Here is a 22254-nt window from a genome sequence, read left to right on the forward strand (position 1 = left end):
ACATGTTTACCTGGTAATAAAGCAAAGAGCTACAGTACAGAAGAAAAAACATCTGCATTTCTGGGATTTTTTTTTCCAAAATCCTATACATTAATTTTCTCTAGAATAAAAAACTTACTCTCTCTTCTTCCTTTTGTATTGCAGATCATTCAAGAATGCATACATCAACCAATAGTTTACAACCTACTGAGATGTATCACACTACTTAAGGATATTTCTCCATCAAATTCTTTTTTACAAGTTGATTATCTCAATCCCAAACAATCTAGTTTAGAAATTCAGTCCAAATCAAAGTCAGCAATAATTTATTGTATATGTCATGACCCCTGTCAGGTGAAGGTTGGCACCTCAAAAAGTAATATGGGACACAATAATGGATGGATGGATGGATGGATGGATGGATGGATGGATGGATGGATGGATGGATGGATGGATGGATGGATGGATGGATGGATGGATGGATGGATGGATGGATGGATGGATGGATGGAATTCAATATATTGGGTCATAATTCCATTCTAGTTCTATTTTGGTGGTTTTAAGCCAAAAAGGAAACCTCTCATTAAAACGAGATTATGATTTATGTTACTGCCATGTGGAATTTAGTGCAATTGACTTTTCTTTGGTTAATTGCCGAAATGCATCAGGGGGTATTGGGCGTAAAAACTTTAATTCAAAACAAAAAGGGGGCGGAACCACTGGCCTTAAATATTATGTTTTTTTTTGTTGTTTTTTTTTAGAAATTTACCATCCATGTTTAAAGGGTTTCATTTTTGGATAATTGGTGACACATGAGCCGCAGTTGATTCATTTTTAATGAGCTACAAAGAGTTAAAAAATGCTCAAGGAGACAAACTGACTCCTTAGTGATCAAGCCTTTGTTTGATTTTAATAGAGAGAAGTAATAGGTGAATAAAACTACAGATTAATTGATAGGAATGGCATTTCACTATAATAAATATACCCCCCCTCCGTGTATGTATATAGTATGTATGATACATGTCAAATACAGATGTCATAGAGTGCGTATAGTGTATTTTTATACTTGCTTTGTGGGAGATATACCGGTACCTAAAAATGTTTATTTGTGTGGCTTTAAGAGCTGGCAGTTTGGAGATTTCAGCAGTAGTTTAGAAGCTTATCCTGAGTGGCATGTGGAAGGGAAGTTAGCCGCTTCGGGAAGGTAAAGTAAGCAGCCAGGTGCTGTGTTGGCAGTAAGGGGCCGAGCTGTCTGAAACAGGAAAACACACTGAAAACCGATGGTAAGATGGAAAAAGAAGCTGAGGGTGTGGTGCAGGAGGGAGACATGCTGTGAGGTTTGGCTTCATGCATAGTTGGCAGTGTTGCTGCATAAGGTAGTGGTTGCTAGATGAGAGCAGATCTAGAATTCATTTGGAATAGTTGATATGTCAACATAATCAGCTGTTAAAGTGGGACAAACTGCCTAATTTACACTGGCCCACAAGGTTACAAGCCGAATCCTGCAATGATCAAAAACAAGCTGGAGGAACAGACACAAAGCAAAAGCAGCTAAACAAAGGGCTCGCCCAGTGTTGTCGCAGTTATGTTTTGTAATAAGCTGGCAGGCAGATAAAATACTCACATTTAAATTCTGTTGTCAAAACCTTTTTATAGGAATACAGTATTACAGCAGACATTCCTAACCCCACAAGTGTGTGGTCTTGATGTAAACACAGCTTTATTTATTTCAAGCAGATGCATAGAAATGGACCTTTCATTTCTGATTAGAAATAGCTGTATGTAGCAGCTAAAGTGATGATTGCTCTAGGTGTATTTCTGCATCTGAGTCATAGCAACAAACCCATCTGCTCCAAAGGGTTCTTATATGCCTGATAACTATGAATGATGTTGTGTTTAAGGACTGGATGTCCTGGGCAAAAAGTCAGCACTCAATTAGATCATTGGAAAAACAATTTAAAGGAGACATTTTAGTAGGTTGAAATGGGATATTAGGCCCACACATTTCAGGATGTTGCATAATAAAGCAAGATGTCTGCTTTATTACTAGTGTTTACAGGTGGAAGTATTAAATACTGCAGGTCCGTTTGTCTAAAAACACCACAGTGCTTAGCAGCTTTGAAATTTATTACTTTCTCTCTCAATTGTTTTTTTTTCCTTTCCTTTAGAAAAAAAGTGTTTAGTGAAATGACCTGTAACAAAATATGGTTATTCATCTATCTGAGTTTTTGCAGTGATTTATCAGTTATGTCTTTTTTTTATTGTTCTTTCTTATTAAACATTTTTTGAAGTGGTGCTTCGAAGAACAACTCTGGAAAAATCTGGAGAGTGTACTTACCCCTGTTAGTGCCAGGTATATGATGTAAAGAAAAATAATGGTAGACTCAAGGACTTATTTCAGTTTTAATGTGACATTTTCCCTAGTTATCAATACAATATAGAACTAAACCAAAAATAAAAAAAGTCCAACAACTCCATAGCGTAAAGAGAAGTTTAAAAACCCTGTTTTACAAAAAAAAAAAAAAGGAACAAAAGTATCATCACAGCTATGTTTTGTAATAAGCTGGGGGCTCTAAAATGATCATATTTAGTTATTTCATCAAAACTGTCTTATTTTAGGGTAGATATCTTTAAATAAAATTCCAGCTTTAGTTAAATTCCATTTTGGGGCTTTACTAATCTACTTGAAAAAAAAAAAAAACATTTTCAGCTAAAAACAGTAACCGCAGAGCATAATGCTGCCCTCACCATGCTTCTCTGAGGTGCTATTTTGTTTTCGGTAAGTGTTTAGCATACCTTTTAGATTTGCAGCGATCGGTTGTTACTTGTACAAAAGAACCAGTCCTTGCTGGAAATTCTTGCTGTTCCAGTTGCTTTGTTACTCTAAGCCTATTTGGACACTCCCTTTGGAGCCTTTCACTGGTTTCCACTATGCATTAAAAGCTCTTTACATAACACCTCGTGCAGTTGATCGACAGTTGGGATTTATTGTGGAAATGTTAGAAATTCAAGATTCTGGCAAAATTAATTTTCATTCCTTACTGATATTTTCTCAATTTCTGTTTAACACCCCGTAAAGATCACTTTTATCTGCCCACCTGATGGCTTGTTAAGATAGAAAATGCAATCAAACAAATGTCTCCTTAGAGATATGTGTTCTTGATCCAACTTAGGTAAAATAGACCCCCCCCCCCCCCTCCCTACAACACACACGCACACATATAAACCTACCTCTCATATATCTGAAGTAAGAGGGAAACAGTTATGTACAATGTTTAGCACATTTCTGCCTCGTAAAGGCAAGTTAAACATGAATCAGAATATTTTTAGGTGACAAATGACGCAAGAACATGTGGGGCATGACATTGATTTATGGTTGCTACGTAAAAGGATATGATTCAGCCAGGCATCATACTTCAACTTAGAATACCACCAGGACTCCTGTGCTTTAAATGTCATCATTTTTTTTACCATTTTATTGGCTAGACTTAAATTATTCCACAATGTGTAAAAGTTAAACCCCGGCTGTCGTTTGGAAATATAAATCCTCCTTAGCAATAATGGCCTCCGTGTTTGGGCAGAAAGAGTAGATGGCAACACCTGAACAACCTCCAATAACAACAAAACAACAGAAATAAAGACTGAGTCTTTTATATAAAAAAAAGAAAGTAATCTCAGCACAGTAAAGAAGTAACAGAACTATGAGCTCAAATCGGTTTTGACTATTTGAGTTTCATCAGCATAGCAAAGTTTGCGTCCTTATAGAATCCAACTCCAGCATGCAGCGGATTAGTGAATGCGTTCTGGACTCTGTGGAGAAGAGTCATTGTTTTAGAGACACTGTAGAAAGAGAGAGTACCTGCTCTATGATCGAGGTAAACTCCTACTCTGGAAGAAACAGGACCTGAAACTGGAGTTTTGATTTTGTTGTGCCAAAACATGTAACCATTTCTGTCACAATACAAAGACCAAGATTTATTGTTGGAACGAAACTCACAGTCATCTAAGTTCCCTAGTCTGCCAATTTGTTTGTATGCGGCTGCTATGTCAATTCGTTTCCCCCTCCACTCCACCTCCCAGTAACAACGTCCAGTCAGGCTCTCTCTGCTCAGGACCTGGACCCAGGCAGAGAAACGGTCTGGATGATATGAATAAGACTGTTCTTGCTTCATTACTGTTGCTTTTCTGTTTCCCTCGGATAAAATCAAATGTCTGTTTGCAGTGTGTAGATCCAGGGTGATTTCTTGTGCATATTTTAAGAATTCAGCTCTGGTCTTTGGTTCTGGATCCGAAAGTAAAACATCAACTTCAGTGACTACCTGAGAGATGTTTGTCCATGTGTCTCTCAGGATGTTCTGTAGTTTATCTCTGAGCTCTGACACGGCTGCTGTCACATCCTTAAAGTATCTCAAAGGACGGACGTTGATGGATGAGTGTGTGGATTCACTAAACACTGAGGGTGATGGGTAATTGTGGAGAAACCAGTTGTCATCTGTGCTTGAAAGCTGCTTGAGCTCAGCATCTTTCCTCTTTAGCTCGGCGATCTCCTGCTCCAGCTTCTCCTCAAGCTCTTTGACCCGCCTCACTTCTGTTTGCTGTTGGAATCTGATCTGCTGCTGCACGTCACAGCTTCTTTTCCAGGTGAGATTGATCAACTCAGTGAAGATCTTCTCACTGTCCTCCACTGCTTTATCAGCAGAAAAGTTAATGGCTTCCACCTCCTGATGAAGCAGCTTCATATCTTTCTCCCTCTCGTGGATTCTCTGCTGGATTTGCTGTAGACTCACCTGGAGTTTCTTCTGCTTCACAGTAATTTCTACCGCAGATGGATTGTTTTTATGGCCTTTATGTTCATTGGATATGCAGAGACAACACATACAGTCCTGATCATGAGAGCAGCTGCTCTCCTCAAGCTTCATAGAGGGGTCCACTAACTTATGCTTCTGTAATGGTGGAGCATCATAGTGAGGTTGCAGATGATTCTCACAGTAGGAAGCTGGACAAGATAAACAAAACTTAACAGCTTTCAGCTTGATCCCGGTGCAAACATCACAAGGCACATCTCCTGGTCCAGCGAAGTGATGATCAGCCAGATCAGTTTGGAGTCCTGTCTTCTTTAGATCCTCCACTAAAGCTGCTAAGATTGTGCTTTTCTTCAAGACAGGTCTCTTTTTAAAGCTCTCTCTGCACTGAGGGCAGCTGTAAATTTTCTTGCGCTCCTCTTCATCCCAGTGGGTTTTGATACAGATCATACAGTAGCTGTGTCCACAGGGAATAGTCACTGGATCCTTCAGCAGATCCAAACAGATTGAACAGGAATATTTGTCTTCGTCAAGCTGAAATCCTTTCTGCGCCATTTTCCACTCTCAGCAACAATGACTGAAAATTTTTACTTCCTTGAAACAAGGATCGGTTTAAATTCTGATCTAAAAATATGCTGCTGCTTTGAATCTCACTGGTTACACCCATCACTACGCTTGTAGATCTGAGTGGGAGGAAACAACAAAAAAAAATTCTCAGGCTGTTTCTAGTCAAAAACAGGAAAAAAGGGAGGAGTTTGTGAATGACGCACTGTTTTTAACCTCTGTTCATATTAAAAAACAAAGGACATTTAAAAATAGCAATAAAGAACAGAAACTATCCCAAGTGATTTGAAAAGTTAATAGATAATTCAAATAATGAATAAATGAACACAAAAAAATATAAACATATATGCATTAATTAGATTATACAGTTTAAAATCTTTTTAAACAAGCTTATTTATTAATGGAGCATTTATTTATATTTTCATTTTTTCTTAAATGTGGAGGAACTGGTCCACCATATTAATTGGCAGACTACATTCTGAATCTTGACCCTGTCAAGGTCGTATCTGGACCTTGGCCTACATTTGCATTTTAATGTGCTAAGCAAAAGAGGAAGATTGCCATATTAAAAGAATTCGATGTAACAGCTTAAAATCTGAAGAAAAAAGTCCTACTTTTACAGAAGTACTTGATCTCACCTCACAAGTTTGGAATTTTCTTTGTTTTATTTCCTTACAATGCAAACTTTCATGAGTGTGAAAATCTTTATAATTTGTTTTATTTATTTTTTTACATGGTGTGCAGTGCAGGTCAGAGGTTTTTATACGTTTATATGAAGCATGGAGCTTATTAATTTTGATCATGAGCAACTGTAGTTTGAAAAGTCTGAGTTTATGCACCTTTTTTGTAGCCATCAATGATGTCCTGTGATAATTATTGCTGAATATTTATTATTCGAAATGGCAGAGCTCATTTAAATGTGATTAGGTTTTCGGCTGTAGAGGTTCTGGAGAAACGAGGAATAAGCTATTCCAATGTTTGAGGCTATCCATGTTTTTCCATTCTGAAATCCAGCTCCCGTGTGTCCCTGATAATACATATTTAATACATAAGACAATAAACTCTTTAAAAGTTGTAATATTCAAGGTTCTGGTTGTGGTAAGCTGGTCCAAGTAAAACAGACCATCCGTATGATACCACCTCATTCATCTTCTGATGACTAGAGTGGTGTTCTTAGGTTTGAGAGTATCGTTCGACTCTTTCAGAAATATCTAAAGTATCTGCTCAAAAGAAGCAGAAATTCGAAAATATAAAAATAGAATCATTTGTATTTAATATTTTTTTGTAAAAGTGACACAAAAAAAGGCAAGGAGAGGAAAGTTTATTTATATGGTATATTTCAGTGGCAAGAGAATTTAAAGGGTTTTACATGAGAAAAAGAAAAAGGGAAATGCATTGCAGTTGCATAGAGTCAGCACACAGTAATTACAGAGAATAAAAGTGAATAATTTAAATTAGATGATTATATATTAAAGACATTTAAAATAATTAATAAAAAAAAAAAAATATATATATATATATATATATATATATATATATATATATATATATATATATATATATATATATATATATATATATATATATATATATATATATATATATATATATATATATATATAAAATATTGAATGAAAGTTGGAATGGAAATTTAAGTAATAGTGTTCAGACATCAAGGTCGCTCTAAACAAATGTGTTTTTAAATCGTGATTGAAAACTACTGAGGGTTTCAGAGCTTTTACAATTTTTTTGAAGTTTATTTCAGATTAGCAGAGCATAAAAAACAGAGGAAATAACATGCAGGTAAAGAGTCTTGCCCAAGGACACAACAATAGGCAGTGGAGGTTCAAACTGGCAACCTAGCAGTTACCGTGGGAACCTTCACCCCTACACGTAGATCATTTTCAAGAACTTTTTCATCTTTTCTATTTTTCTGTTCAATTATACAAAATAAGTTAAAAGGGGATGATGCAAGTTGCTTGTTTATTTATAGGGATATTTGTGTACACTTGCTGTGTGATATTTGTTTTACATGTAGAATTGACAAAATAAAGCTTTGTAATAAAATCGTTGGGTAGAGCTGTAATAGTGCATATTATGTAGTAGCCTAGAAAGACTGAATCTCTTTTTTGTTTAACAAAAGGCAGAAAAATATATTATTTCCCCACTTCTGCCCCTCAGTAGCTATAATACCAGACTAGAGTATTTTTTGTTTTTTACTCGTGGAACAAAAAAAAATTTAATTCAGGCTTAAACACTGCATGTGTTCTCAGTAAAATAAAAATTGGATGATTCATAATTGAGTGAGGGCGGCCAGAATCAGGGCCAGCTGCTCTGTATGCCTTTGACGTCTGCGTTAATCTATGAGTTTTGTTACGCTCCATTTTTGCCTTTTCTTTCTTCATGCATACAAGAAGCCTCCAGTCTGCTGAAACACCCTGGCACTGTTGCCATAGTGGGCTTCAGGTTTCAGCATTTCAATGCCTTGAAGTGTTGCAGATGTCTTCAGTAAAAACACATTAACTGGAGCAGAGTGGGACTTTTTAGAAAACATTTCAATTCACCTCAAGAAGTGTAAAAGGTGTCTTACTTCAAGTGTGTGCAGTTATAGAAGTGACTCTCCACACATCTACAGGCCAAAGAAAGTGTCCTTAAGGCAGAGCAGGGGAGTTGTCAGGTTTCCTTAGCATCTGTTAACAAAGTATAAAACTCAACATGTTGCTTAGAAAGGGATTTTTTTAGTGAGCAAGGTGAAAGAAAGGAGATATTTTGGAGTAGGTCACATCAGCTACATCATTACCTCCTCAGGGCATGTCAGAGAGGTGACCATCAGCCTTCTCAGAGTACATCCCAGATTGTTTTCCTTTTTTTTTTGTTTCTTACAGTCAATCTCAATCTTATACAACTCAGCGAACAGGGCTGGGCCTTTTGCTCTCTTTAGTTTGCATCTGCTCTGGTATCTGACACTCTCAGACAGCCAGCATTGCTCAGGTAAAAAGATGGTTTGCCCACTGAACTGTTATTTGTCTTATACAGTCCTGCTCACAAACTCACACACACACACAAAAAGAAAACACTTTAAACATTCTCCTGAGCTAGTTAGGCCACAAACGTTCAGTTTCTGGTACTGATTTTAAATGGTTAAAATAATATTTGGATAAAAAGTAGAAAACAAAGTGTGAGCAAATCCCACATCAATATCAAAAGGTGTTTGGATAATAACCCTGATAAAGGCACTTATCAGTTGAACACATATCTTTATAACACCTTTTTATGTATTTGAATGTGTTCCACTAAATAAATATGACACTCAGAGCTTTTTGTTTTTCACAGAACCTCTAAGGAAATACGTATATTTTCACATCTCTAAGAGATCTAAGAAAGTTTTAAGTAGCTAAAAAAATTATAAATGTTTTCACATTTTGTAAAGTAATGGAGATCTGAAAAGTAAAGAATGCATTAATCACTATGATAAAATATATTGCTACATGTATTTGAGGTATGAAAAACATATCCTAACTTTGCACAAATTTATGCCCATTATTCTTGTTACAGGTAGCATTGCTCTAACTTGGGCAGATTGCATATATAGATTGTCTGTGCAGAGTCATAAATCAAACAAGCCGCTGGGAACCTTTAAACACATAAATGTGCTTTAGCTTAAACCATCCTTTAGTTGATTTAGCAGCATGTTTAAAGATGTTTGCTGACAAACTTTAAATATGTGTTGCTAAGGCTTTCTTGTTGCCTTTACAGATGGCATGATATTCATCAACAGGTTGTCCTATATGAGCTATGGATCTCTGTAGCTCTCACAGAGTTACTAATATCTTGGGGAGTGGTGGCCTAGTGGTTAGGCATAGGCTGCCAATCTGGGTCTCTGAGCAAGACCTTTAACCGCACACTGATCCCTGGGTGCCCAACGATGGCAGCCCACTGTTCCCCAATGGGGTGAGTTAAATGCAGAGGTAAATTTCTCCAATGTGACATCAATCCTTTTAGGTCAGGTGAGACAATCATGTTTTGATATATTGCCAGGTGTGCTTCTTTTTGTAAAATGGCTTATAAGTGGACATTTAATTATGAAAATCTGTTGATTAAAAAGCCTGTTAAAAACATGGTTTTACTTTCTTGTCCTGGCTGTAGAACAATGGAAAGGAAACTGGATGGAAAGTTTTCTTGTTCCACCAGTGAAGCCAGTTATTATGGAGCCCTTTTGTAAATTAGTGCATTAGCTAATTGCCATGGGCACATTGTTTTGTCTGCAACCGGTCTAGCATCTTTTAAGGTCTTTATGATGCTGTTTGCTGACTAATGTTGTCAAAGGAAACAGCTGTACTGAGGTTGCTTAAAATATGAGAGATATCTGAAAATAGTTGCTTAGTCTCAGTTATTTTTTAGGCAAACACAGGTGTTGTAAAAGTATGACAGAGAACTAGCACACGATTAAAGAGAATTCTGTTTTTGACATGCTGTAATATCATGGCAATAAACTAGTAGAATTAAAAGACATAAGTCGTTATATTATAAGAATAAAAACACAACCTTACAAAGTCGTAATCTTATGAGAATAGAGTCATAATCTAATGAGATCAAAGCCATAGTAATGCAAGTTTAAAGATATCACAGTGTGAGGTAAACTCAAAATATTGCCAAAATAACTTCATAATATTAGCAGATAAAAATCATAATTTACGAGAATAAAGTAAATATAATTTAATAAAAACCTGTGCGCTGCATTGAAATGGGGACTGTTTAGAATCTTGTGAAGTTATGCCTTCATGTTGGTTAAAAAAAAGGAAGAGATAAATCTTTTAGCCCATCAGCATCAAATTTTTATTATGTGAAGAAACGCAGCTCAGATTGCTGTTTGGTAGTTTGGTTGTGCTGCTCAGATATTGTTCAAAGATTTTTATTCTGAATGGACTAACCTGACGACTTTATTCTATCATGACCTTATTCTCATAATATAGCAAGAGTAAAGTCATCATTTTACTTCTTTAATCTTAATCAAATTCTAGTAATATAAAAACATAAACTTGCAATCTTATGAATTCTAATTATTATTATTTATTTTTTTCTCGTAGTCTGGCCCTAATAGTCTGTCCTATTAACAAGCGCCATACTTTTCAGATTTTTGTTTACAAAAAAAACATACACCCAAAACAATTAAACTTGGACTTCACAGTTTACAATTTATTCTGCCCTCATTTATTATTCTATTAGATATTCGACTTTAGGAATACACAGAAAATTATTGTGTATTATGTGTTGCCTTTCTATAAAGTAGGTAAAGATGTTAGGATCTTTGAAAAATAAGAAGTTCTATTAGTTAAAACACTCTTATATGTAGACATATAGAGAGCAAAGAGACATTTAGAAATACGAAGTTTAAATGGTCACATACAATATTAAAATTAAAAATTGTGATATAGCAAATGCATGAATTATTTGCATGCATGCATGCTGTTTTGTTTATTGCCCTCATTTAATGTTCTTTTTTATTTTGACAAATGACAAAGGGTTCAGAATGAAGTCAAAAATGCACCTTAAAGGGATCTGTTTGAATTTCATAAGATATATTTGTTTAAAATTATAGAAGAAAAACAACATTCTAGGTGTCCTAAGATTTTTCCTTATTTTCATCTCTTATAATTGTTTCCCTTTTCTCCTTTATTTTCTTCAGATTCCTTGCCAACACATCATTTGAGGGCCAGAGTGGTTTTATATCCAAAGAAAGCCATAGTCAGAATATCATCTCAGAGGCCCATCACTACATCTGGTCTCTCCAGCTGGACCCTCTTGGCCAGCCAACATGGACTCGTCTCGGACGTTGGCGTCGAGGGAGAGTTCTGATGGACCAACGCGCCTGGCCAAGTCATCAAGGGTCTGGTGGCGGGGGAGATTGGCGTCGTTCTGCTCGATTGCACATGCGAGTGGTGACTTTAGTGGAGCACCCTTTCGTTTTTACCCGTGAGGTTGATGGTGATGGACTGTGTCCAGCAGGCCAGCTGTGTTTGGACCCACTTACCAATGAATCATCTGTTTTGCAAGGGCTCTTTCAGAAACTTTCAGGGCACAATGGATCTGTTCCTACAGAACTGAAGAAATGTTGCTATGGATACTGCATTGACCTGCTGGAAAAGCTAGCAGAGGATATTGGCTTCACATTTGACCTGTATATTGTTGGCGATGGGAAGTATGGAGGATACAAGAATGGTCGTTGGACAGGATTGGTGGGCGATTTACTAAGTGGTGCTGCCCACCTGGCAGTGACATCATTCAGCATTAATTCAGCCAGAAGTCAAGTCATTGACTTTACATCACCCTTTTTCTCCACCAGCCTGGGGATTCTGGTCAGTACTACCTCTCTCACTCTGATTTCTTTTTGATTGCTTGTTGGATTATAGTCCTTACTCTTCATTTCAGTCACTTTGTGGTCCATCGTTTTTCACTGTGTGTCATTGCCTCCCCTAAATTCTTTCTGCTTGGCATTCTGGTGGTCACTGTCGATATGACAGTGCTTTATTACAGCATGTATTGAAGCCTAATACAATTCCTTATACGGGGTTGGACTGGTGAGTGCTCCGCTTTGTGAGGTTCCAATTACTTCAATTACTTTAGCTTCTCCCAACAACAGAGAGGACATAATGATTGTGGTGATCATTCTCCTTTCTTACCTACAATGTAACTGCGAATCTTAAAATGCACCTTTAGTTTGACCGACAGTCGACTGGAATACTACAATTTACTGATTTGTTTTCCTCAAAAATTTTAACAATTATAATTTTTAAAGCATTCTTTCAAAATGATTGCTTTGTTGTTTTGTTGATTTAAAGCACGCTTGTTTAAATGTTTTTTTTTTTTTTGCCTGTGTAAACTAATGTACATGTTGTTGACATAGAATGAAGTGAAGGGCTATTTCATGATTGCCCCAACGAAATAAAGACATGCCCAATATCCCATAATATATCCAATAATACTGTAGTGTTAGGACCAAGATGTTTTGAATTGTAAAGTTGTAACATCGGCACAATGGTGTTATCTCAATATAATCTTTTAATTTCCACATGAAAATTTGTCTAAATCCATCATATTGAAAGAATGAAAAAATCGCCCAAATTAACCTGAGATCGCATCCCAAAATTATGAAGCATAAAAAAGCAAATCTTCCGAAAAGAGGTAGTTAATTTCATGAAAACAGATATCAGTGCATGATAGTTTATTTTGGGGTAACTAATCTGACAATTCACTGACACTTGAATTACTACACTTTACTTTAAATTACTTACTTTTACTTTACTACATTACTACCTAATGAATGGCTCTTAGGTGTTAGAATTGGATTGTGTCTACTTTTGGTCTATTTAATGCTTAAGCAAAAACAAAACAAAAATTTCTACTCTACAAAAAAAAAGAAAAAAAATGCCTTAAAGTTTTAGACTTACATGTCATCACAGGTCTAAAACGTAGTATATTTAAAATAACGCTAGGATTGTTTTTTTTTTTAACAAAAAAATATATAGTTAAAATAAATCAAAAAGTATATATAATATAATTTTAGTGCTGTCAATCGATTAAATTTTTTAATCGCGATTAATCGCATCAATGCCTGAGTTAACTCGCGATTAATCGCATTTTAATCGCACATTTTTTTCCTGATTGAAAATCATTTAAATACTCTCGATGACATACAAAAAAATACATACAGGCTAGGTTTGTGCCAATGTTCTTTTTTTAAAATGAAAACAGGTCACAGATACTGATTTATGCCATAGAAACATATGGCAAGAAGATGGGGAGGCATGTAGCAAAAAATAACAAATATGTAGGCAAAAAAAAGGCCCTGAAAACAGGCTGATGTAAAAGACAGTCTTTACAGTTAATACAGTCTTTTGAACAAAGACAAGCATTTTACCCTACTGCTATAAAATTTAGTAGAGTTAACATTAGATGTTAATTAACCAAGGTAATAATGAACAATTTTCAATCAATACATCAAAATCAATAGACCGACATCACTAGATGAAGGTAGTCTATGCTCTCTAGAAAGTTACTTTTCAGCCTCTTAACAAAAATGAGAACACACACACACCCACTCACCCACACACAGACACACCCACCCACACACACACACACGCGATACCGACCTGTTGCGTACACAGACGGCAAGAGTGCTGCTACGAGATTCCATTTCACCTCAGTAATCAGTTTTCTCAGCGTATTTCAGGTTGCTACTACACTCAACTTGTTTGTTGGTGGTGGGGCTTAAAGAAAAGGCACTAGCGTCACCCAGTGTATGAGCGTCTTTTTCCCTTGAGGAGCTCCGCTCTAGAAGCCTATGAGAAATGCATAGACTGGGGGAAAATAGCCCCGCCTTCCCGCAGGCTGCAGCGGGATGTACTTGGAAAAATTGTACCATAAAACCACATAGCGTTAATCTCACGTTAAAAAAATTATCGCCGTTAAAATGGCCTCGCGTTAACGCGTTAATAACGCGATAATTTTGACAGCACTATATAATTTTATGTTTCAGGTTAATCAGTTCTAATGTTTCTTCTGTCTCTTTCTTGTCCTGCCTAGGTTCGTACCCGTGACACAGCAGCCCCCATCGGTGCCTTCATGTGGCCCCTCCATTGGTCTATGTGGCTAGGCATCTTTGTGTCACTCCACGTCACTGCTGTCTTCCTCACCCTGTACGAATGGCACAGTCCCTTTGGGATGACTCCTCGAGGACGCAATCGCAACCGTGTCTTCTCTTTCTCCTCAGCCCTAAATGTCTGCTATGCTATTCTCTTTGGAAGAACAGTAGCCATCAAGCCCCCAAAGTGCTGGACTGGTCGTCTACTGATGAACCTTTGGGCAATCTTCTGTCTTTTCTGTCTGTCCACCTACACTGCTAACTTGGCGGCTGTCATGGTCGGGGAGAAAACCTACGAGCAACTGTCAGGGATACATGATCCAAAGGTAAAAACACATTCTATGTGATTAGTTTTCCACTTACATTTATATTGCATTAATTTCACCAAAGGGAAAACAGAAGTGTAAATCAGAATACCGTGAAGGCCAAAACTAACAAGAAACAGTAGACTGCAACTGAAAAAACTATTAATGCTTTCACAGGTATTGAAAAGGTGAAATCTTCATTTCTCTCTTCACCTCTGCAGTTGCACCATCCCTCTCAGGGATTCCGCTTTGCTACAGTAAGAGAAAGCAGTGCAGAGGACTACGTCAAGAAGAGTTTCCCTGAGATGCATGAGTATATGAGAAGATACAATGTCCCAGCAACACCTGACGGCATACATAATCTAAAGTAAGACAAAGGCAAAGAAAGAGAAAATACCATATGTCATGCAGACACGCATAAAAGCAAGTTTTTTCTGATCCATATTTTGATGTCATCTTTCATCACGTTAACCCAGTTAAGATATCTCTTTCTGTCATTTTTGCAAATCTGTAAATGGTGTCTCACTTGATAAAACTGAAGATGCATGCATGCCGAGGGAATGTCAATATTTATAAAACAGAAAGAAAAATAGAAAATGTTCAAACCTATTGCTGTCATTCTAAAGCACAAGCATGTCTGTTCACATTCAGAACTCATCCTCCTCTTTACCCTGCCACTGCTGTCATCCTAAGCTGCTTCAGCATTCAGCAGGCATCCCTGTGGAGCATGGCTGAATAAAGTGAGAAAAGGCAGCAGCAACACAGGCTGTGGCAAGGACACAATTTGAAAGGATGAAAAGTATATATACAGTAAATGTACACTGAGATAACTAAATTAGAGCATCACAGGATTAATGTCATCTTTAGAGAATCACAATTTGGCATCAAGGAAGCATACATGTGTGATGCATAATTATCCATTGTGTTTAGACGCAGTGATTTTAATCTGCCTTTTTTGTTTTAGTTCTAACATAATACCACAATACCAGAGAAAGAAGTTCACAACTGGAAATATATTCAACAAGAAGTGAGGAAGTTTGGAAAAAACACAAGCAGACAAGAAATAAAATGTTTATTGATGTTGCATCTTTCAATGATAAAAATCCCAAAGTCCCAAGTAAAATAAATTACAAAAATGTGCAAATTAATTGTAATCATGTGTAAATAAGCATTTCTTGAGTTTCTTTTAGAAGAGTTAGTGGATTCTGTGGAACACAGAGGAAAGGAGTTCCACATCCTCAGATCCTCCGCCTCTTGTGATACAGGGTTAGGATCCAAAAATCAATTTCCACATGTCTGTAAAGGAAAGATCTACCTTTAAGCTTTATGTCCCCAATTCTTTCATGAGACGAGATCACTCGAAACAAACACTTTAAATAACACTTTATAATGTGTATGTATTAAATTAATATGAGACATGATAACAGATTTTGACAGAAATTATATTTGTGCTCAGACGAGGAAATGGCTTGGATTACAGATGGCAGCGCTTACCACCGGGCTTGTTCAACAACTAGGCCCAGAATACCAGTTATTCTAAAAAGAAGACTTTTATACATTTCCAATGTCACACCCTGCCACATTATCAAGTCTACCATTATTAAATCATTCACATGTTTGTACATGAGAAGACTGCATCGCCACAAACACCAAACGTCATTTAGAAATTGATTTTTAAGCTAAATCTGGTCTGTCTCTCATAGTCTGGATTTAGTCCAGACATACTTTACTGACTTACATACTTTTTAAAATTGGGCTGTATTTGGTCGGATGGATAATAGACATTCTCAGATCATCTAAAAGATATTGAAAACTGGGTTTTCAACATCTTTTCAGCGATCTGAAAATTAGAGATTTTCACCTTTTACTTTTCAACCAAATATAGATGTTGCTTGGATGTAAATCATGTTGTCTTTTTACTGTATTGTCAACCAATTTTTGCTCGGTGGTTACTGGCTCCACACATGTCAAGATATTACAGTGTTCTTAGATCAAGGACAGCTCAAATACACAGTGACAGAGCTATCTGTCAAGAATAATCCACTCTTTCTCTATGCTCTCATTTCATTCATTATATACTTACAGAACAGCCCTTATAAGATAATCTGCTTGGGAAAACTTGAGCCTTAACATGTAACAGGCAGGTAATATTGGAGTTTAACAAGAAAATACATGAATATTAAAAATTATCACAACATGTCTTAAAATCTGTGCAGGAGAACACCAGTATCAACTGGTTAGATTAGCTAGGAGGACAGGAAAAAGACTGGATTTCAAATAATTCCACAATGCTTTTAAGGGCCTGGCCATGGATTGCCCCATGGTTAAAGCCTAAATCTTTAACTGAAATTTAAAATGAACAGGAGGCCAGGATAATGTTGTAAGATCTAGCTTTAAACATAATAAAATAAAGTTGCAGTAGACTAAATTAGATGAAATAATAGCATAGCAGCAGACACTTATTTGCAGTTCTGTTTTTGTTTTTCCTTAAGTGAAAGAAAAAAGTTTTTAAAAAGACTACTAGGAAAACTACTTAGACAGCAACAGCTTCAAAGCTGGGAAATCATATATACATATCTTACAATTGTAACACACACACATATATTATATATATATATAAGATAGATAGATAGATAGATAGATAGATAGATAGATAGATAGATAGATAGATAGATAGATAGATAGATAGATAGATAGATAGATAGATAGATAGATAGATAGATAGATAGATAGATAGATAGATAGATAGATAGATAGATAGATAGATAGATAGATAGATAGATAGATAGATAGATAGATAGATAGATAGATAGATAGATAATATATATGTGTGTATTACAATTCTAAGATATGTTTTCCATAATCAATGTCAAAAACAAAACATACAATAAGCTAACCAAATGTGTTGTAATCTTGAAAAACAATATATAATAAAATTATAGAACTTAATCATCTTCAAAATTGAGTTCTTCAAAATGGAGTCCATTGTCTAAAGTGTTAAAACACCAATTCAAAAGCATTGCTCATTTAGGCTGGAAAACATACTTGTAAAAATAAGAAATACCATTACTTTCAGTAAATTTGAATTACTTGAAAGGTTGGTTCCTTTATTTAACTTATGTCACCAAATAAACAAATTATATAAAATTATTTCAGACAGGCAGATTTTTTCAAGCCTTTAAATCTTATATGTATATTAATTTTCTACTAACAACCAATGAAAAAACATAACATTTCTTTAAAGGTTACATCAGAAAGATAATATTTTTTAGATATCTTCTTCATAATTTAAATTTATAAAAGTTTATTTTAATTTGACAGAAAAATATCATTTACATTACTACAAGTTTTATTTTCAATCTAGAATAAGCATGTTTTGCGGAATAGGAGAAATATTTTTTCAATCATGTCAGTGAGTTGGTATGGTAACTTGCAAACTGGTTTTAAGGCAGAGGCTTAGAATTGCAAAATATTTCAATTTGCTATAATGAACTGCCTACCTGTGAGTTTGCGATGGAGCAACATCTCCAATGCTGTCCTTGATAAAAAAATAAAAAATAAAAACTGCAATAGAGTTTGAAAACCTCTTTTTTTTACCATTGTAAATTTCTGTTTCTGAAGGCCTTGCTAAAAGCTTTAGCTTTTAATCCTTTATAACATATTTGTAAAGAATCAATATAAACTGGTTGAACTTGCACACGCAGTGATTTTTCTGTGATTTGTATGCTTAAAATATTTTAGTGATTTAGAGTATATACCGAATGCCGTCTCACAACCCTAACTGGAAGTATTCAATGCTAATATAAGCCTGTTTTAGTCAAAACAGTGTCACAAAGTCATTTTCACACTGTTTCTAATCTTAAATCAGATTTAGATTTTTTATTTTTTTTTAAACAGCTAAAATTCTAAATTATTTTTGTATTAAAGTCATTTCTGGTGATGCATCTAGTGTGCATCTGAAAGGAACATAAGAATTGCTAAGCATTTTAATTGATAAATGTTTACATTATTTTACTATCATGCCATACAAAGTCAAATGAAAAACAAGACAGAGCAATAGTTCCAGGGTAGCAGAGCAATAGCAATAATCTGATATTATTGTAAAAGTTATTTGTCCAAAGATGATATTACCAATCTCAAGGTTGCTTGAGTTACAGATATCACCAGCTGATGAATGTTTGTTCAGGAAATCTGCCAAAAGGTTTTAAATGCTTAACAAAACACAAGGACAAAACCATCACAGCATCTTGAAAAAAGATAGATTACCTTCCTGCAGCAATGTCTAAACACCTTGAATGCATTATGCATTTCCATGTTTAGTTTTGATAAGACTTTGCAGAATAATGCCCCACTGTTTGCTCTTTACCCTGAGAAGTGCTTGCACAAATTGTGTCAACACTCATGTTTAATTACTACAGCTTGCTGTGGTAGATGAATGCTGGACACACGTTGAGTGCACTGCAGATGCTTTCTCATAAGTGCAGTTAAGAGAGCATTGTTGTACTCATTCTGTGTTCAGCTTGCTGCTCTTTAAGGCATTAAAGGAAGAAAATATTTATCTTTGGTGAATTTTTATCATTATTAAAAAACAAAACTATCCACTGGCAAAGGAAGAAAATAAACTCACACTATAATAACTTCGTAAAAGGATGCTTTTGTAAAGTAGTATTTAAAAATTCCTACACATAACTTATAACACATTTGCTAGTTTCTGTTTCATCTTCTTCCCCAATTCCTACATTATTTTAGTTGACAAGATAGTTTTTAAAATAGGCACCTCTTTAAAATAAATCAACCATCAGCTGGTGCAGGTTCAATTCAGATATGTATACCTCACCTCTGATGTGCATTGATCAGCGTTGCATAAAATAGGCTAATTGTACTCGTCGAGACTTGCCAAGACTAGGATGGCCTGGCTCCTTACCCTTTTTCTGATTCTGAGGGAATACCAGGCAACCCTGCATAGGAAGCTTATTTTAGATGTTTGACTCCAATATCTCATTCTTATGGTCATGACCCAGTTTTTTTTTTCCATAGGTAAATCATAGGAATGCAGAATGACTAGCAAATCCAGAGCATTTCCTTTTGTCTCAGTTTTTTTTTTTTTTTTTTTTTACAGAACAGACCAGTGCAGCCTCTGCAGTATGGCAGTAGCCACACAGATCCATCTGTTGATCACCTGCTTCATTCTATTATATCATATAAAATGTAATATTATAGTGGCTATTGTGATGTATTTTCTTAACAGAAAAACTTCTTGCAATATTTTCTCTTAAAAGTCCTTGAGGACAAAGATAAATCTGTGCATCACCTTTCGCTCTGCAACAACATCCATGGCCTTTAGCATATCAGTACAAAATGTAACTGCAATGCTATTCAATAGAGTAAGGGATGATGGTGACTCCTCTATAGTCCTCTCTCTGTCTTATTACAGGGCTGACCCTCAGAAACTGGATGCATTCATCATGGACAAAGCTCTGCTGGACTATGAGGTTTCCATAGATGCTGACTGTAAAACCTTAACAGTGGGGAAACCATTTGCCATAGAAGGTAATATCTTAAAGTTATCTCCTTAAATATTATTTGATTCTCACATACTCACATATGCAGGTAACTTTCTATCTTACGAGAAATAATTAAAAAACACACTTCAGGGCTAAAAATTGGAAATGATGGCCAATTAAAATAAATGTTTCACTACAAATTGCAAACTTGAAAGAAATTACAAACCAGGTGTGTCTTTAAAGATCTGATGTGCCGCCTGCTGCTCTATTTTCACTGTTGCGTGGCACTGTCAGCTTTGCTGGCAGCTCTGTCGGAGCTACACCCTAAATTGTTCTCTGATATCTGATGACAGCTGGCATTCTTCTTCTGTCTTTGCTTTGTCTCTCTCCGATACTGTAAAATATCTACAGAAAACATCAGGTTTTATACTGCTGTCTTTGTTGTCAGCCATTGTAGAATCAGGCAGAGAATGTGCTGGTGTTCCCCTTTCACATCTTAAAAGAATGTAACAGAACTGCAGAGCTTTTTCTTAACAACTCTTTATTTCATGGCACTTTTTTCTAAAAGAAAATTACCAGTGTAATCTTTTCATACATATGAATTATTAATAAAAGAAAAAAATTCCCAAGTACCTGAAAACTGATTTATGTCCTCATCAAGAAATGAAACACTAGCTGGAAGAAAAAGTTATCATTTTGGGAAAGGTGGGTAAATAAAATAATAGTACTGCAATGATTGCAGTTTTATTTTAAATGGCACACCATCAGTGGTTCGATTAACTCAATGCATTATTAATGGTTTTAATAGCAATATTAATGTGTAAAACATTGGAAATGTCATGGTCTACTTGGATGGAATAATAGTTCCAATAAGTGACATGCATTTATAATCTGCTTTTAAACAACACATATGTACATACAGCAGCAAATAGATTTTGGGGCTGGAAATGAAGGTTATCTACAAACAACTGCAATAACACTCACTATCTCTTCATTGCCCGTTTTATTTTTTATTGCATGTTATATCATAACTGGTAAAATGGTAAATGGCCTGCACATATATATAGCGCTTTTTCAAGTCAGAAAACTTGATCAGAGAGCTTTATGTTACTGACTGGCTGCCATACTTGCCGACTTTGTAAACGGCACGTAGCAACTCTTAGGGCTAGGTACAAAAAGTGTTTGGCGCGGAAAGAGTTAAAACTGTTGGTTCTATATTTTCTAATATTTTCTAACTGGCCCTTAAGATTAATCGTGGATGCAATTGATCAGAGTTAACACCCGCATGATCTTGTGTGTTTGTTGGAAGAAGATCTGAGGGTCTTCTTGTCACAAGAGGATCTCATCTCAGGGTTCATGAACAATTAGCAGACATCCTAAAGATAGAGTGCTTATTTTGAGTTTGTCTAAAACATGGCTTGTATTGCTTTCCCTTTAAACAGGTAAATTGCATTCAAATAATTGAATGCCATAAGTGAATGTGTTGATGCAAAATGGAGATTTATGGGTAAATATGGGTTAAAATTGTTTAGGTACCATTTTAGATCTACATGGGTCTGCTCTGTTGTTAATGGCAACCCCTGCTTTGACAGTTAATCCATAATCCAGTTGATGCTGCTTGTTACAATGCAGTTTAGGAGGACTGTAGACTGTAGAGAGCAGTACATGTGCCTGGAGGGCCTCTTATTGAGTTTTTTTCTTATTGCGTATGGAGGGACTTGGATGGATAAAACAATGGTTTGGTCTTTCTTAGTCAATTTAAAAATTGTTTATGGAAGCAAACCTAAAATGTCATGCCTATCAAGCTGTAAATTATTGTTAATTATATTACTAATTACATATATAAATACTAAATAAATAAATCTACCTAGCATACAAAGTAGGTTAAATGCTGGATGAAATGGTCCGTGCTATATTTCTTTTACAAATGGGCTTTATATGATTCACAGATGGGACCGGACCTCTTATGGTTGAATTAGTCTCTTGGAAAATAATTATTTATATTGAAAGATTTGATATGAACAACATTTTGTAGAAAGTTTCAATATATCAAGATATGAAATAAAAGGGGACATTTATTGTGAATTGAATCACATGCACAAAATTATTGTACCCCTTCTTTGATAAAATAAAAAAACACAATGGTTGCAGAAATAACTTGAAACTGAAACAAGTAATACTAAACGCAACTCGTTCAAAAATAAACAAATGAAATTCAGACATACTTTCCAACCATGCTAAAATAGAATTATTTGAAGAAAAAAATGAATGAAACAGACAGACAAAAATGGGCGTAAAGTAACCCTGTAGTCATGAAGAAATTAGTATTCATAACCCGGACAAGTATTTTCTCTAATTACTGGTAACCTATCTACATATAATAATATATTTCAACTTTATGAAAGTTATAAAAAGCTCTTTTTGTGCATTGATTCATCTGTTCAAAGATAAATTTACCA

General features: G+C 35.5%; 2 protein-coding genes across 2 annotated transcripts in view; one reads left to right on the forward strand and one right to left on the reverse strand.

Moving 5' to 3' along the window:
- The window catches only part of grin3a (glutamate receptor, ionotropic, N-methyl-D-aspartate 3A), a 62773-nt gene that overhangs the window by 19686 nt on the left and 20833 nt on the right, over positions 1–22254 (forward strand). The window contains exons 3-6 of the mRNA XM_038298952.1: positions 11032–11701; positions 13929–14312; positions 14513–14658; positions 19726–19841. Coding sequence (XP_038154880.1) covers positions 11032–11701; positions 13929–14312; positions 14513–14658; positions 19726–19841 — 1316 coding nt within the window. The remainder of the gene's footprint in view (positions 1–11031; positions 11702–13928; positions 14313–14512; positions 14659–19725; positions 19842–22254) is intronic.
- On the reverse strand, positions 3178–5407 carry LOC119792350 (tripartite motif-containing protein 16-like). Its single transcript, XM_038298953.1, has one exon. It carries the CDS (start codon positions 5334–5336, stop codon positions 3702–3704), a length of 1635 nt encoding a protein of 544 aa, XP_038154881.1. The 5' UTR covers positions 5337–5407; the 3' UTR covers positions 3178–3701.

The sequence above is a fragment of the Cyprinodon tularosa genome, unplaced genomic scaffold (genome assembly GCF_016077235.1).
Source record: "Cyprinodon tularosa strain WSP-4 unplaced genomic scaffold, ASM1607723v1 ctg418, whole genome shotgun sequence".
Classification (NCBI taxonomy): domain Eukaryota; kingdom Metazoa; phylum Chordata; class Actinopteri; order Cyprinodontiformes; family Cyprinodontidae; genus Cyprinodon; species Cyprinodon tularosa.